The sequence below is a fragment of the Muntiacus reevesi genome, chromosome 2, assembly GCF_963930625.1.
Source record: "Muntiacus reevesi chromosome 2, mMunRee1.1, whole genome shotgun sequence".
NCBI lineage: Eukaryota > Metazoa > Chordata > Mammalia > Artiodactyla > Cervidae > Muntiacus > Muntiacus reevesi.
This window is the reverse complement of record NC_089250.1, coordinates 247,129,667-247,145,533: the sequence shown is the minus strand read 5'-3', so window position 1 is coordinate 247,145,533 and position 15,867 is coordinate 247,129,667. Positions and strand designations below refer to the sequence as shown.

The window sequence follows — 15,867 nt, the reverse complement described above, 5'->3', positions numbered from 1 at the left end:
AAACAGACACAATATTTATTTTGGGACAAAGATCCTGCAAGCAAGTAAGCAAACCGCTCCAGAAACAGCAGTTATGGAACTTTGAGGACAATTTTTTTTTTTAAAGACATTTAAAGTAAGAGTTTTTGTCTTCATTTGTTAAATCAAATGCTATTAAACTTTGCTTTGCTATTTCATGCTGATGAAAATGAAGGGTAAAAAGATTTTTAAGTATGAATGTTCAGAAAAGAAAAAGAAGTAAAACACATAACTTATCAAAAAGTTTAAAAGTGCTCTGATGCCACTATATAACTACTCCCAATGTCTGCTATCGTTATCTATCAATTAAAATCATAAGTAATGAATAGCAATGCAAAAACTATAGAAAGTTTAACCTCTTTTTCTGGGACCACATCTAATATATCTAGATGAAACTAGATAGTATATTCAATTTTCAATTTTCATAGAAAAAATGGAAAACAAACAATAGCACTACAAAGTTAATTTCTTCAGTTTACAAGATTTTCGTACCCTCTAACTTCATGCTCACAAACTAGAATTATGCAGTAAGCATAATCATTAATTTTAAAACCTAAGGACGCTTAAGAAAACACAGAATGCATGCAAAAACCATTAATCTGACCACTCAAGACTAATAACTTATGGTCAACCATAACCATTTGCATTTGTTTGAAATAAAAATTAATTGGAAATAAGTTCCAAGAGGAAAGATCAAAGGAACAGGGTGTTGCTTGGTCTAACAAAATTTCACACAGAATGATTTAAATTCTGATCTGTTGCATTCCTTGTCTTCTGACAGCTACATTAGAGGAAAGCAGTTTAAATTAAGGGACAATTATGAACATTTTGGCTGTCTAGGTTTATAAAATACCAGGATGGACCACTGAGGAAAGACATAGTCTCCCAACACCATACTACTACTTGAAGTGAAGCTGACCTAAGGCCTCTATAGCACTGAAAATCCTTGATTATCTATGATCTCACTCTACAAACCTATCAAATAGTCTAGCTTTGGATAGGGCTTGACAATTAAGAAGGCATTTTCACATATTCTGGTACTTCATTTAATCCTCACATGAGGTTTATGAACAGAGAAGACATTTTGACTCCCATTTACAGCTAAGGAAAACAATTGTTGATTGTCTTCTGACAATCCAGACATATCCAGAGCTCTCTCCATTATACGGTATTATTTTAAACCTCTTCTAAGAAAGACCCTTAATAAAGAGTCAGCTTTATCTGTTAATAGCTCACTAGGTACCTGGGTGCAAAAGTTTTAAATATATTTGAAAGTCAGACTATAAAAGTGTGTGCTCTGACTTGATGGTCAGTTACCCACTAACAGACCTTTCTTACTGAAGACTCTAGGTTTGAAAATATTCCAACAAACACAAAGGCAGAAAGAATGAATACAAAGACTGATTTTGTGAAGCCCATTTTCTTAGCTCATAAAGCCATATTTCAAATCTAAGAGAATATGGAACTTCTGTTTCCTATTAGCATTCTAATTTTTTTCCTGAATTCATCAGATTTAAGTGAACACTGGGAGCCAGCCTCTAAGATGGCCCCAAAGATCTCAGCCTCCTCCCATATATGTGAATAAACCACCCCCCTCCCTGCTGAGTGTGGGCTAGACATAGCGACTCGCTTCTAATGAACAAGAAGAAAAAAGTGATCAGAGAATAAGTCATAAAAAGCAGGATGACCTCATTCTTTTTCTCTCTATGGAAAGGAATATATGACTAGGAATTGAAGCCACCAGCCAAAAGTCATGTGAGTGAGTTTGCAAGGGGATCCTTTAGCTCCAATCAAGCCTTCAGAGACTGAAGAGCCCCAAGAGCTGGACTGCCAACTCATGGGAGACCCTGAGCCAGAACCAACCAGCTCAGCTACTCTCAGATTCCTGCGGAAGGGCACAAGGGGATGAAATATTATCTGGACTGTGGGTGGTGTTTACATGGGTGTGTACATTTGTTAAAACTCAAATTATACACTCAAAATGGGGGCATTATTTGGTAAATAAACTATACTTTCATAGAGCTGATTTAAAAAAAAAAAAAAGACACTGAAATCTTGAGATAAGCAGACAAAGGGTCACTTAGGAAAAAGCTGTGCCATCATTTAAGAAGTTATGGGTGGGTGCTGAAAACAGAAGCTGCAACAAGCTACCACCACAAACTCACATGCCCTAAACTGCTCAAAATTGCTCCACCCACAGCTTTTCTCATCGCAGATGACTGCAATCCTATACTCCCAGTTGCTCTAACCAAAAAAAGTTGGAGTCATTCTTGACTCTCACACCTCACATCCAATCTATAAGCAAATCCTGTTGGCTCTATCTCAAATATTCCTGGACTATGACTCCTTCTCACCGTGTCCATTGCTACCACCCTGGTCTCTCACCAAGACTACCGCACCAGCCCAATGGGCCCCCCTGCTTCACTCTTGCATGCTAAAACTGCTGTTAACCCAGCAGCTAGAGTGATCTTTTCAAAACTAAAGGCAGATCAGATAATTCATCTGCTCAAAGAGCAGAAACTACTCTCCACTCTACTCAGAATAAAAGTCCATTGTTGTTCCCATGGCCCCTCACAGTCCTGTAAACTGGCTTCTTGCTATCTCCCTAATCTCTTCCACTACTCTCCTCTTTGGTCAGTGTACTCCAGCCGCACTGGCCTACTCACTGGCCTACTCATTGTTTAACGCACACACTGTGCAAGCTCCCACTCCAGGGCCTTTACAACGCTGTGTCCCCTGTTTGGATCACCTTTCCCTCAAATATCTGCATTGCTCATCATTCCCTATCTTCCTTTAGGTTTCTGCTCAAATATGACCTTCTTTACCCAGTCTTTCCTGTTTAAAATTGCACACATTCCCATTCATTGATCCCTTATTTTATTCTAATTTTCCTTTCCCCCCCCCAGAGCATTTATCACTTTGTAACATACTACATAACTTATAAACTGCGCATACTGCCTGTTCTTCCATTCTTTCCATAAAACAACCTGTAAGGCAGGATCTTTTGTTTTGTTTATTCATATATCAAGTGCCTAGAACAGTACTCACTAAATTACATAATATGTGTTAAACAAAGACCTTCTGAATGAATGAATTTTTTAATAACTCTGCCAGTTACTGATCTAAGCACTTTACAGACACTATTTTATTTAATCCCTAGGGCCACCCTGGGACACATGCATTAACCTCACTTTATAACTGAGGACCATAAAGATTAAACAACTTGTCTAAAGTTACAGAATAAACGTAGTATATGAAGCCAGGACTTAACCTCAATTTATATGTAACTCTAAAGGCTCAATTTCTCAAAGCTAGGTTTGAATGGGAAGAGAACTAAGCTGCTTTAGCACCTAACTAGGTTGAAAGCATGTGGAAGAAGAGACACTGATTTTGGATTTAGTATAAGGAGTAGAGGCAAATAATTAACATTTAGGGAAACTGCTTCAATTTGCTTTGCTTCTAGTCCTATGGGGACAGAAATAAACGATGGTTATCAGAAGAGAAATAAGAGACCCCAGAGCCTGAGCTCTATGGATGAGAAAACATGGGTTAGTATCTTTTCTCTAAGTTCATTACTATACTTATCCCAGTGGTAAAGAGCGAAATACTAGCAGGGTTTTGTTTTTTTTTCCTTAATGTTGTTGGTTTTTTTCATTAAAATGCTTTCTTTTTCCTAGATTCTACTGGTGTAGAAAGTACTGGTAAAATTATATTTGAGAAATATATCATCTATACACAAACATTTACCAATTTACATCTGAGGGAAAGATACAGATTTCTGCCAGTATTACCATCCTTGGAACACAGCCACATTCATTTGTTTACACATTGTCTATGGCTCCTTTCACACCGTAACAGCGAACTTGAGAAGCTGCAACAGAGATCATATGCCTGCAAAACTGAAAATATTTACTCTGGCACTTTACAGAAGAAAATCATAAAACAAATATTAATAAAATATAAGTTTCCGGATTTCTTGCATCAGTTCTATCATTTTTCTTGGTATATTTGAAAACACTTTCTCTAAGTTCTAGAACAAGCTATCTAAGATTTTTGTTCTTGTTGATCGTACAACTAAAAACATCTCAACGGCTTAAGTCCAAGGAAAATATGGTCGTCAATCTACTAAACAGATATCATTAATTCAAGCAAACATATTCTAGTAGAATTAACACCCATTTACTAGTTATTAAATACTAGAAGATTTTAGTAACATTGAGATGTCAGTCATGAAATCCTAAAAGAGTTTAGCATAAAAGTTGAGAGGAAAGAAATTTTTTGGTTTATGTTTTTAGTATCTGAGCTAGCAAGTTAAACTTTAAGGAAGTGTTTGGAACAAGGAAAAAAACAGTCACACATTCATACACCAAACAGACAAAAAAGCAATAATCACACATTGTCATTACTTTCCAACTTCTCCTTTATATATTAATAATTACCAAGTAGTAAAACCTGGAACATTTGCTTTTAATCTTCCAAGCAAACAAGTCTAACACATAGAAAAGCAAACTTCAAACTTATTACTCATTGTAAAATTCTGTAATCTATTTTCCCTCTTCCCATCAAAAGATTAGTTGATTTGTAACTCACAAAAGAGCAAACTTTATTTCACAAAATTAAGGAAAAAAAGCCCACAACTCTTCATTGTATATGTACAAGATATGAAAATCCTTTTTCTAATACAGACCAATACGAAAATCTTTTAAGTTCCCCAAAGTAATGTTTACATGATCCTTATGTTTCGCAAATAAAGTGATAGGTTATACTATTCACAATGACACGTAGAAAACAATTTTAGCAAGTTAATAAAAACAGGTATAGAAACATGCTGCAAAGGAAACAGGAGAAAGACTACAAAACGAGGTAAAAAAAATTTTTTTTCTTTAAATATTTTATTTCAAGAAGTCAGTTTCTACATTAAAAGATGAACTAATCCAAGACACTATTCACTAATATTTCATCAAAAGCACATAATTCATTTAAGTTAGATTTTAATAGGGCTCTCAACTTAAACATCTCTACCTACATTTTTCATATCTTTGATCTAAAACTTTCCATGTTAACATTTTCATATTTTCTCAAAATTAAATTTGCTACATTAAAAAGTGGAAATCTATCCATGAATCATTTCTAAATACTATTAAATTTTAAGCCTAAGTCTTTTCCCATTTTTCTCTAATTTTCATTTTTAAAAAAAAACACTATAGTTAGACACATTTTAGTAAAACAAAGAATTTCTTGTCCACACTTTTAAAGGAATTAAGTTTCAAATGTTACATATAAGAAAGCACACTACTCTCTTTAAGCGTGAGAACTTTCTGTGGCAAATGACATAAGCATCATATTAGCAATGAAATTATATAAAATATTGATTTTTAAGAATTGTATTATATCTTTTTAATATGGAATGAAAGCACATCTGATCACATGTCTATAATCAGACCTGTGATCTCTTTCTTAAAATATAAATCATCAGGTAATTGCTAATAGTAAAACAATCCACAGTATTTCAAATTGCAAAGAAATGTTTCCTACCTTGCCTGCTTCTCTTTCTAAGTCGACATACTCTCGGCTAGGTGTTTGTCGCTGTTCTCCCTGCCAGCTGGCCGGAAAAAACTGGAGAGACAGATTGGTTCCTGTGGCCACAAAAGCCTTTTAGAAAAATCAATACAAACAGGATCAGGAGCAGGACATTACATAAATTATGCAGGCAGTCATTTATTTTTACATCAGTTTCTGTCTTAAGCCAGGCAGCACCAAGATTACTTAAAAGTAAAAAAACATGCACTCATCATTTTTCTTAAGTATTAAGTTACAAACATCTGATTCCATTTTGAGGACATTTGCCATTGGCTGCTTAAATATAAAATCAGACATGGAATCAATACTTTCTTTCAGGTCATTTTTTGCTGACGTTAGCACAATACACTGCTAATGTCTAACCAGAAGCCCCCATAACTACATTTAAGAACTTGTATTTTTAAACATAAAAATCACTGAAGAGCTGAATATTTTGAATTTTAAAGCATACCACAATTTAAAGTTGTGTAAATGAGACACTTTAATTTTTCTTGATTTTCCATGCTCAAAGAAACACTATGCTTCAAAAACCATGCTAAAAATGCACTTCGAGATGACTGGAAGTGAAAACATCTCCACGATATATCACATTGGGAGGATCTCATTATCATGAATAAACTGACCAAATATCATTTCCAATGATTTTTAAAAACCAAAATTTATAAGATGAAGATAATATCCTCCATTACGGTTTTCAGTAGAACTCACTTTCAGAGACAAAAATTCCAGTTTCAGGAAAGGCTCAGCTTAAAAAACACAGACTTTTTCATCCCTATAGGTGTCTATTTTATCCAGAGTTTCCCAAATTCCAATCACTTGCACGCTGAATATAAATAAATGTTAATTAACTAATAGCCCACTATTGAAAAAAAAATGCATATGGGACTGTCTTTCCTCTGATAAACCATACATTAGCATGTGCTATGACAGTACTCATCTCTCTAAAACCTTGGATGAATTTTTAAAAATGCATTTTCGAAAATCTGACTTTAGGAAAACTGGATCTGACAATAACAGAAGAGTATTCATCTAATATTTATAAAAGATTTGGATGGCACAGCTCAAGAGAACAATCTAAAACCATTTCAATAAAGTGTCATTCTGTGTAGCCCCAGAGCAATTTAACTCTATACTTCCCCCTAGTTAAAAATGGAAGTAACACTGTCCCTCTTTCCCAGGGAAAAATCTAAAAGAAATACATAAAAAGCATTAAAAAAAATTCTGCATGTAAACTCACTGTTGAAATCAGAGAACTTTTTGTTTTAGTTTACTAATTAAAATTCTAAAACATAATTTGAAGTATAGAGTCTTCATCTGAAAGCTAGGGGTACACATTCTTGGGCAATTTGTTTAAAGCATTAGCTGATTCAGCTATCCACTAGTTCCCCCGAAGATAGGGGCTTAGATTCTTTACAGATAAAAATTACAGCACTTCCTATTTCTATGATTGATACTAGAAGGTACAGTGGTCAATCTAACTGCTAAATCTCTACAGATACCTTTAATGGCATTTCCCTAATCACTGGGATACCTTTTCTTGTGGCAAATACTTATATGAATAGAGACTGAACAAACATCAATATTACGATATTAACCTTAAGAACTTTGCCAACTATTAGCATAAGTTTAAAAAACAACCACTGAAGTGAAAAGCAGACACTAGAAGGCAAACTGCCTAGGTTGACCTGAGGCAATTACTTCACTCTGAACCTCAGTTTCCAGTACTTGTCAAGTGTTTAGAACACCACCCAGTAAATGCTACAAGTATCTGCTAAATACAATGAGAAGTAATTCTTAGCTGAAGAAGACAGCCAATTCTTTCAGTCTCAGACAGTGAAATTCACAAAGCAGAATGGTGACAGATAAGAGAGCCTGCCCATGAATGAATACCCTGCCAAAATCCTGGCAGCCATGTTTCTTCAGTAGTCACCTAGTAACAAATCCTTCTGTCACAGTGTATCCCAAATCAGCTCAGGGCTAAGTAAAGACATTCTGCAACTCATTACCTCACCTCCCGCCTGAAGGCCAACCTCAGATTTCCTGCTTCATCACTTCATGTCCATTATCTCAACATACCTCTTTGAGACTGGAGAAGTGGTAAAAACAGATCACACTCCAGAATACCATTTCTCAAATTTATTTGACCACAGAACTCTCTTTTTTTAATGGAACATCTACAATACATAGGAGTTGGGAAAATTTTGTTTGAAAACATAAAAATCCACACTGGTAAAAATGGCTGTATGGAGAATTCTCAGAATGTCCTGATTATATTTCATGAGGTTTCATTAAATTGCAAAATAGCACACTTGTGCCAATCCAACATACCTTTTATTCTTCCATCTTCAAGATTAAAAACAGTTTTTACCACTTTCACAGTAGTCACCATACCTCTCATAAGTAATTTTTTTATTAATCATTAGTGTTGAAGGTATCTCTTAATACTATAATACAAGAGCTTATATAAGGAATAAATCTGATTTTACCAAATAGATTCTACCCCTCACCTATAATCACACTTATCTCATGCTATGATATAGAGTCTTGCTAAGTTTTATACCTAAGAAGAGATGAGCATCACAGCCTTATGTTGCTTTACATCTAAATACAAAATAAATTCATTAACCTCACTGATAAGGTGTTCATAAAAAAAAAAGAAATAAAAGGGGTAAGGGTTGGACACAGTTTGGAGAATTATATATTTTTATCATACATGGCTGCTATTAAAATAGAAGTAAAAAAAAATGCCTTTCCCTACCTATTTTCCACCACCAAATAAGTAAAAGCCACAGCCTGTTTACAAGTCGTAAGATAAATTTGGGGCATTAAATGAAATAACCTTTAAAGTCAAATAATCAGGTGCTTATGATGCAAAAGATACTGGGCAAAACTCATATGAAGGGGGCATACATGAAATTAATGTGGTCTCTATCCCCGAGAAGCTAAAACTCTGTTAATTTAAGTATGGCTAACATTGAATTAAAGGGAGAAAACTGGAGAGGAAAAAGTGAAATTCCTTCCAAATACAAAGTTATACTATTCAACGCATTAAACTGTGCTGTCTTAATTATAATTCTTAGATGAAATTCAAACTACTTATCTTCTTTAACCTAAATACTTGTTAGAAATTAAGAACTTATTAAAAATTTGTAGGATCAGATTTTTGGAAGAAGAGAAGGCCTAGAATTAGAATGTCTGATTTATCCCTGAAGAGGAATTTATAACAAATACAAGTAACCTATAATACTGCTATAACAGGAAACTCGTGTTATACATGATATAGTAATTCAAATATACTATGAATTCATATATATTCAAATACGCTTAAATTATATTGCCAATTCATAATCACATGCAGTAAAATTTGATATAACAGAAAATACCCTATTAACTATATTTCCCTAAAAAACTGTATTTCTCTAAAAAATTAACTATATTTCCCTAAAAAATTACAATAGCATTTTATAGCTCATCTTTCATACTTACATCAATTACTTCCAAGAAATCCATTGGTTGGGTATACCATCCACCTTTTCCAAAAGGAAATCCAGACAAAGGATGATATAATCACTGAACCAACTAAGTAAGGAAAGATTCCTCTACCACTTAATGCCAAAACCAAAAACTATTTGTCCTATACATCTGAATCATATAACAATTACAACTACTCAAGCAAGTGGGCTAAAAGCTAGACATTTTCTTTTATAATGTGCAATAATGACCAAATATCCTAGAGTTTCTAGTAAAGTTGGCCATATCTTCTCATTATCTGTAATAGTTTAAAAAGCCTGTCTTAAGCATCAAAATATTTTTTAAAAATAAACTTGATTTCAGTGATGAAAAGGGAGAATTTTATGATATGTGAACTATGTCTCAATAAAAATATTCTCTACTGTACACGGAATGGGAGACGCAAATGGTCCAACATGTCTTTCTACTGTTAACATAAATTCAAACTGCGCCTGTAGCTTCAAGTGTGTGAAGGTGCAGTGGCCCAAGTCATGGTGCAGATAATCAGATTCCATTATACAGTTCCTCAACTTCTTAAAAAATTAACAACCAGTCTCCTCTTTAATTCTTTCCGATGCACTTTTTGGCTCCATCATTCTCTCATTAGCACCTCCACTAGGACAAACCAAAAGGAGATGAGGCGAACTAGGATACTTGAATTGTTTTTCAGCAAAATGTTTGGTGGAGGTAAAGCACCAAATCTAGCATTTAAAACAGGGCCTCAAATCGACTGTGGGTTTTGCAAATCCATGTGATTCTTTAAAAACTGCAGGCCTAAGCGGGATATGTTTTTTAGGTTTGGAGGGAAAAAAAGGTTGTTCTCCATGCGAAGAAAAGATGGCACGTTTTGGGGGGCTTCTTTTTTTCTCTCTTAGGACAACAGGTAACTGGATTTACCCTCTGATTTATTTCCAGCTCTACTGAAAAAGAGATAGCTTCACACATAGATTTACGCAAAATCTAGCCCCCGAGACAAACTATCGCCCAAGAAATGATTTTGAACGAAGCCCACTTCTTTTTCCCTACGGGTGTTTTCTTCCTACTAATATCCCGACCCTTTCTTTTAATGAGGGTCACAGCCTATATAGTGACCTTTCCTGGTTTAGTTGGGCTCGGATTTGAGATCCACTCGCGGCAAAGTGTCCGCCGAGTCGTGTGTGGGAAACATAATCCACCCGCCGACGGCCACCTGGAAGCGTCTCCCCGCGAGGACGCGGCCCGCCAGTGTCTGGTTTCGCATTTTGAATCCCGAGTAGGAAGTGAGACGGCGCCCGCTCAGTTCCGGGAGCCGCGGCGTCCGCGGCGCCGTCCGGAACCGGCCTGGGCCGCGGCGGCCCCAGTGCAACAAGTGACCCGCGCGCGCCTCACTCCCCCGCGCCCCCGTCCCGCCGACTTACGATTTCCGAGCGGCCGTCGCGGCAAGCGTTCTGGAAGCGCGCCTGGCGCTCCTCGTGGGGCCGGTCCCTGAAGCCCGTGTACTTAATCTGCAAGGCAGAGACGGCCCGAAATCAGAAGCCAAATCCGCGCCGTCCGCCCCGCGCCGCCCCGATAAGGGCAAGCAGAGTCAGCAGGGAGACGGCTGCCCGGGCGAGATTGCCCCTCCGCGGCGCGCCGGCGCGGGGATCCCCGGGGCCGCACCGCCCAAACTTTTCTCCGCCCGGGCCCGCTCGGGGCGCGCCGCGGCCTCCCCGCCGCCCGCCTGCCTCACCTCACATTCGCGGCTCAGCTTCCTGAAGAACTCCTCGTTCTCGAACTTGCTTCTCTGGTCGGGCACGACGCGCGGCATCTTCCCGCCCTGAGGCCGCGCCGGCCGCCGGGCTCCAGGCTTCCGCGGGCACCCGCTGACCGACTGACCGCCCACCCGCGGCGCCCTGACTCTCGCTTCCCTTTGTTTCAGGCGCCCGCCCGCGTGGGCTCCCGCGCCCGGGAGTCTAAGGTGCCGCCGCCCGCTCGAGCCCAGCCCACGCCGCCGACGCCGCCTCAGCCGTTGCCTACCGCCCGCGCGGACCCAACATTCGCCGCCCCCGGCCGCCGCCGCCGCCGCCGCCGCCACTTCCTCTCGCCGCCCACCTCGCTAGCCCGCCCGCCCCGCCCCCGTCGGCCCCACCCCTCCTCCTCGCGCGCCCGCCCGCCCCAAACTCCGGCAAACAAAACGCACCATTCACAACTCTGCGACCCGCGCCGCGCATGCGCCGCAAGTCTACTTGCGGGGCTGCTGGACTGCGGCGAAACCCGGCTCCTCTTGGGGCGCCGCGCGGCCCCTTTTCCCCTGGCCCGCCCGCGGGCCACTTCGTTCAGTGGGGGATCTGCCCCGTTCTTGGAGATAGGGAGCGGCCCGCGCGAGTCCTTCCTCTACACTGCCTGCAACTTTTGGGCTCCGCAGCAGCGCAGAGTAACCCCAAATTGTCACCTGAACGCCAGGAAACTTAAGTCCTTGGAGATTCCGAAAACCGACCAGGAGGGGTGCAGACTGTGCACATCAAAGACTAACGGTGGAAAGAGACCAAAGAGATCCAACTGAATCCGCATCATGGTGGAAAGGTCTGAGTTGTTGGAATCAGAAGGGCCTCAAATGGGACCTCGCTCACTCCCCTGCCTGCTGGCTGGGGCCCTTAGATAGGCACTGAATCACAAAGCCTCAGTTTGCTTTTTTCCAAAATGCAGGCATTCACAAGCTCGCAGTATTATCTGGCATGAGAGCTTTTATGTAGTTTTAGCACATGATGAACACTCAATAAATTTAAGTTTTCAAAGAACAAGCTGAATTAATAACCCAATACCGGTTCATATATTCACACAAATGTACAATCAAATCCTAAAAAATAAGATCCACAAGTTCTAGGGAAGTCATTTAGCTCAGGCTGGAGACAGCCTGACATGGGATTTACGGCAGAGCTTTACTCAAAGTTGGTCCTCAATAAATTCTGATCCTTAAAATCTCAACTTGTCAAAAACTCAGTCCAACTATGGCAAATAGGTGCCAATTTTGACAGTAGCTGGTCTTATAGCAAAGGATTGTAAGAATGCACTTAAACTTACAGGAGTTAGTGCCAAGGGCAATTGGCAAGGTCTGCCTGAATGCAGGATTTGGCAGACTTTCCCAGCCCTTTCTAGTCCAATCCAATCTCATTTTTACAGATACAGAACTGAGCTAGGATGATGGACTATCCTGGTTTTAGCAATGGGAGTCCCATGTCCCAGGAAACCACTCAGTTCCTGGCAAACTGGATTGGTTTTTCACTCTAACTAGGATCCAGTTAATGATGGATTGCCCAAGATGAGGGGGAGTTTTCAGCAAAAGCAAACCTGCAGGCCAGTGGTTTTAACAAACACACACTTTCTGAGTAGCAAACATAGAATCAACTTCCAAGGGCATGCTCTCTGGCCTACACCAAGCCTGTGTGAATGTATGTATGTACACAAACAGAAAGGGTATACATAGATATGGATGTCACCAACCACTTTGGTGGGGGGTCCAGGTATCTCAGAATCTTTCCCTTGGGTGCTTTTCAGTTGCAAGTGACAGAAAACCAATTAAAAAAACAACAACTTAAAGCTAAAAAGGTGTCAGTTTTAAGTAAACAAATTACAGAGAGGGACTCTCCTTTCTCCATTTCTTCTCACTGCTAATTCTCTCAGCCTCTCATAAATGGCATTCATTTCCTGACAAAGGATGGAAACATCCACTTCTCTATCTCCAAAGATTCCATCTCCTGGGGGCCTAACCTGGGTCCCACACTCTCCCCTCTGCCAAACCACCATATCCAAGCAGATGTGACGACATAGGCCAGCTTATGTCATATGCTGTCCCATTTCGGACTGGGGTCCTGCAATTGGCAACTTCAGAGAAAAGCCAATGGTTGAAAGAAGGGAAGAACAGTTTTCCCGAAAGGAGGGAGTAAGAGCACGTGGTGGGCCCACTCAACAGCTTGTATCAGCTATATCTGGCAAAAGGTGCCATTTATTTCACTGCCTAAAGGTTCCAGTGAAACTGAAGGGGGAAACTTCACATTAGTACAAAGTGCAGACAAAACCAGCCTTAAAGTATCTGCACTTTATGTTAACAGGTAAGTGAGGCAGCTTCTACCCGTTACCAAGGCAGAACCAAGCCACTCACAAGGAACAGAAGTTTTCATCCATCTGCTGCCTCTCCCTTACATCTTCCCAGTTCAGCTAAGAAGATCTTTGGGCACCAAGACAACACAATCATCGTTTGAACAAGAGGAAGATGATGAGTTTGCTGTCAGTCAACAAGGACTGTGGTCAAGAGAGCAGAGTTTCTGCTGTTGGTGTCCATAGTAGGAAAAAAGGGTATCCCATGTGATACCATGCAATGTCACCATATTCTGTTTAGGTAGATACTAGAGTAAAACCTTTCATTTCTGTCTCTGATAGATGATTCACAAGGAAGCACTCTTACTCCACAGTGGGTCCAGGTAGGGCTCACAGACCTGCAGCTGACCTTGGTGTCTGAACTCTAGCAATAATTGTTTTTTCCCTGGGAGATGTGGAATAAATAAAAGTTGAAATCTCACTAGAGTGGCCTAGATGCTCAGACCAGACATGAACTTTTTGTTGTTTCTGTTCCCAAGTTTTATTCGAGAACTCATACAGAGGGGCTTTCCTGATGGTCCAATCACTAGGTCCAAACATCCTCCCAATGCAGGGGTCGGTTTGATCCCTGGTGTGGGAACTAGATCCCACATGTCGCAACTGAGATGTGGTGAAGAAAAATAAACAAGTTTTTAAAAAAATTATATGATATTATATATATTACATATATACATTAAAGAACTCATACAAAATATTCCAGATAATTGAGTTTTAACCTTGAAGTTCCTCCTCTTCTTGATCTTGATTAATCTGGAAGTAACTCAATTCCTAACTTTCTTTGCTGTTAGCAACTACAGGTAACCAATCATGTAGTTGTTGTTTAGTCACAAAGTCATGTCACTTGGACTGTAGTCCGCCACGTTCCTCTGTCCATGGAATTTCCCAGGCAAGAAAACTGGAGTCGGTTGCCATGCCCTCCTCCAGGGTATCTTCCTGACCCAGGGATCAAACCCAAGTCTTTTATGTATGTCTCCTGCATTGGCAGGCAGGTTCTTTACCACTAGCGCCACCCGGGAAACCCATCATGTAGATTATGCTTCTTCAAATATTTTTTGGTGAAATATTTCAAATACCTTTTGGAGAAAGGCACCTCAGACATTACAGTAGTCCTGTTCTAGCTTCTTTTGACTGTTACAACTCCTCCACCAAGATTCTCAGCTTTTCCATTCACTTTGATTCTCTACTAAAGAAACTGCTCAAAATTGGCAGCATCTATGATGCTACCTTTTACAGGGTAGGTGTAGTCAAAGGTAAAACTTCAGAAGCAGCTTCTTTTTTTGCTCTTTGCCACAAGCTTTTTCACAGGGGCCATGGCAGCAGCTGAGGCAGAAAGCCACCATGAATTTTTGACAAAGAAAAGGTGATGGTCAAGACAAATCTCTTCTAAGCTCGAGGGAGCTGGACTGGAAACAGTGGGAGTGCAGAGCAGGACAGAGTACTCTAAGTGTCAGCCTCACAGAGGTGGGGAATGCCGTCTGGAGGGAAAGGGATGGGAGAGTCTGCCAGGCGGACCCAGAACAGCAGCACCACAGAGAGCTTTTGGCAACTCCAGGCCACAGGGTAACCCACATTCGGCATTGTCTGGCATCCAAACAGCCAGGACAACCGGGAAACGAGCCGCAGGCCAAAGGAGGCCAGCTCCTCGGCTGAACTCTGTATGCCTTTTTATTTTTTATTTTTTTAATGGTTGTTAATTTTTTTCCCTTATTTTAAAAACTGGATTAAAGGAAATTAATAAAAGAAAATTTCACCCACATCACATATATTTAGCTCTTGTGCTTCTGTCTGGTGGGTATGGATTGGTTCAGGCACCACCCCGTGAAGGAGTTTGCTACCAGCCAGCTCTATTAGGGCCCGCAGATGGAAGCCTGAGGATGACTGTTCATTGCCGAGAAACACCCTCCCAACCCCATAAACCTGGCTGAATTCTCTGAAGCCCAACTACTTGGAGCTTTCCTTTCTTAAGGATTCAGTCAGTCCAGGGCCTTCTCTCTCCTCCTTTCCCGGGTGGGCAGCTGCTCCCACCGATCTTGAAAGGGTGGGCAGCAAAAGGATGACACTGCTGAGCAGGGTGTTGAGGGGACCCTGAATTGTCTGGTTCAATTGTGAAGCTCTGAGCAGGGTGCTTTTATGCCCCTTATCTCAGTTAATTCACACAACCACCTTCTAAGACAGGCCTCATTGTCCCTATCTGAGATGAGGCAAAGGAGACCCTGAAAAGGTAAATAGGTGGCCATAGGACCCAGACAAGACCCTGACCCATTAGAGTTAATGAAATGGCTAAGCACTGGGGGTATATCCTTTATTCACTCCTCATCATAACCCTGAAAGTTTGTTGTTATTGACCCTATTCTACAGATGAGGAAGCCAAGGTTCAGAAGGGCTAGGGCTCTTAACCATTCCATTACAAGGCTTCTATGGGTAAAGATGCCCAAAGTCCAGCTTGTCTCCTTCACCAAAGTGCATGTGAACTTATAGAGAGCTGGGGTCACTCTCCTGAAGCACCCTACCATGCTCCCAAAGGGGCCCCAACAGGTTGGGTGAAGGGGTCTTACTGTGGGCCTTGTGGCAGGATGCGGCTCTTGCCCTTGATGGTTGCACGTTCCTGTCCCCTGAACCCAACTGTTTGTCCCTCCTTGGCTTGAT

At 40.5% G+C, this 15,867-nt stretch overlaps 1 protein-coding gene and 1 pseudogene across 2 annotated transcripts in view; both read right to left on the bottom strand.

Moving 5' to 3' along the window:
- Positions 1-11,152, bottom strand: part of CBFB (core-binding factor subunit beta) — a 47,745-nt gene extending 36,593 nt beyond the window's left edge. For both annotated transcript variants that reach the window (XM_065925484.1, XM_065925482.1), the window contains exons 1-3: positions 10,817-11,152; positions 10,506-10,592; positions 5,554-5,670 (exon numbers count right to left, since the gene is read on the bottom strand). In XM_065925484.1, the coding sequence (XP_065781556.1) occupies positions 5,554-5,670; positions 10,506-10,592; positions 10,817-10,894 (282 nt within the window). In that variant the 5' untranslated portion in view covers positions 10,895-11,152. The remainder of the gene's footprint in view (positions 1-5,553; positions 5,671-10,505; positions 10,593-10,816) is intronic.
- Positions 11,153-13,932: 2,780 nt separating this feature from the next.
- On the bottom strand, positions 13,933-14,533 carry LOC136157460 (large ribosomal subunit protein eL22 pseudogene; annotated as a pseudogene).
- Between the last annotated feature and the right edge of the window lie 1,334 nt (positions 14,534-15,867).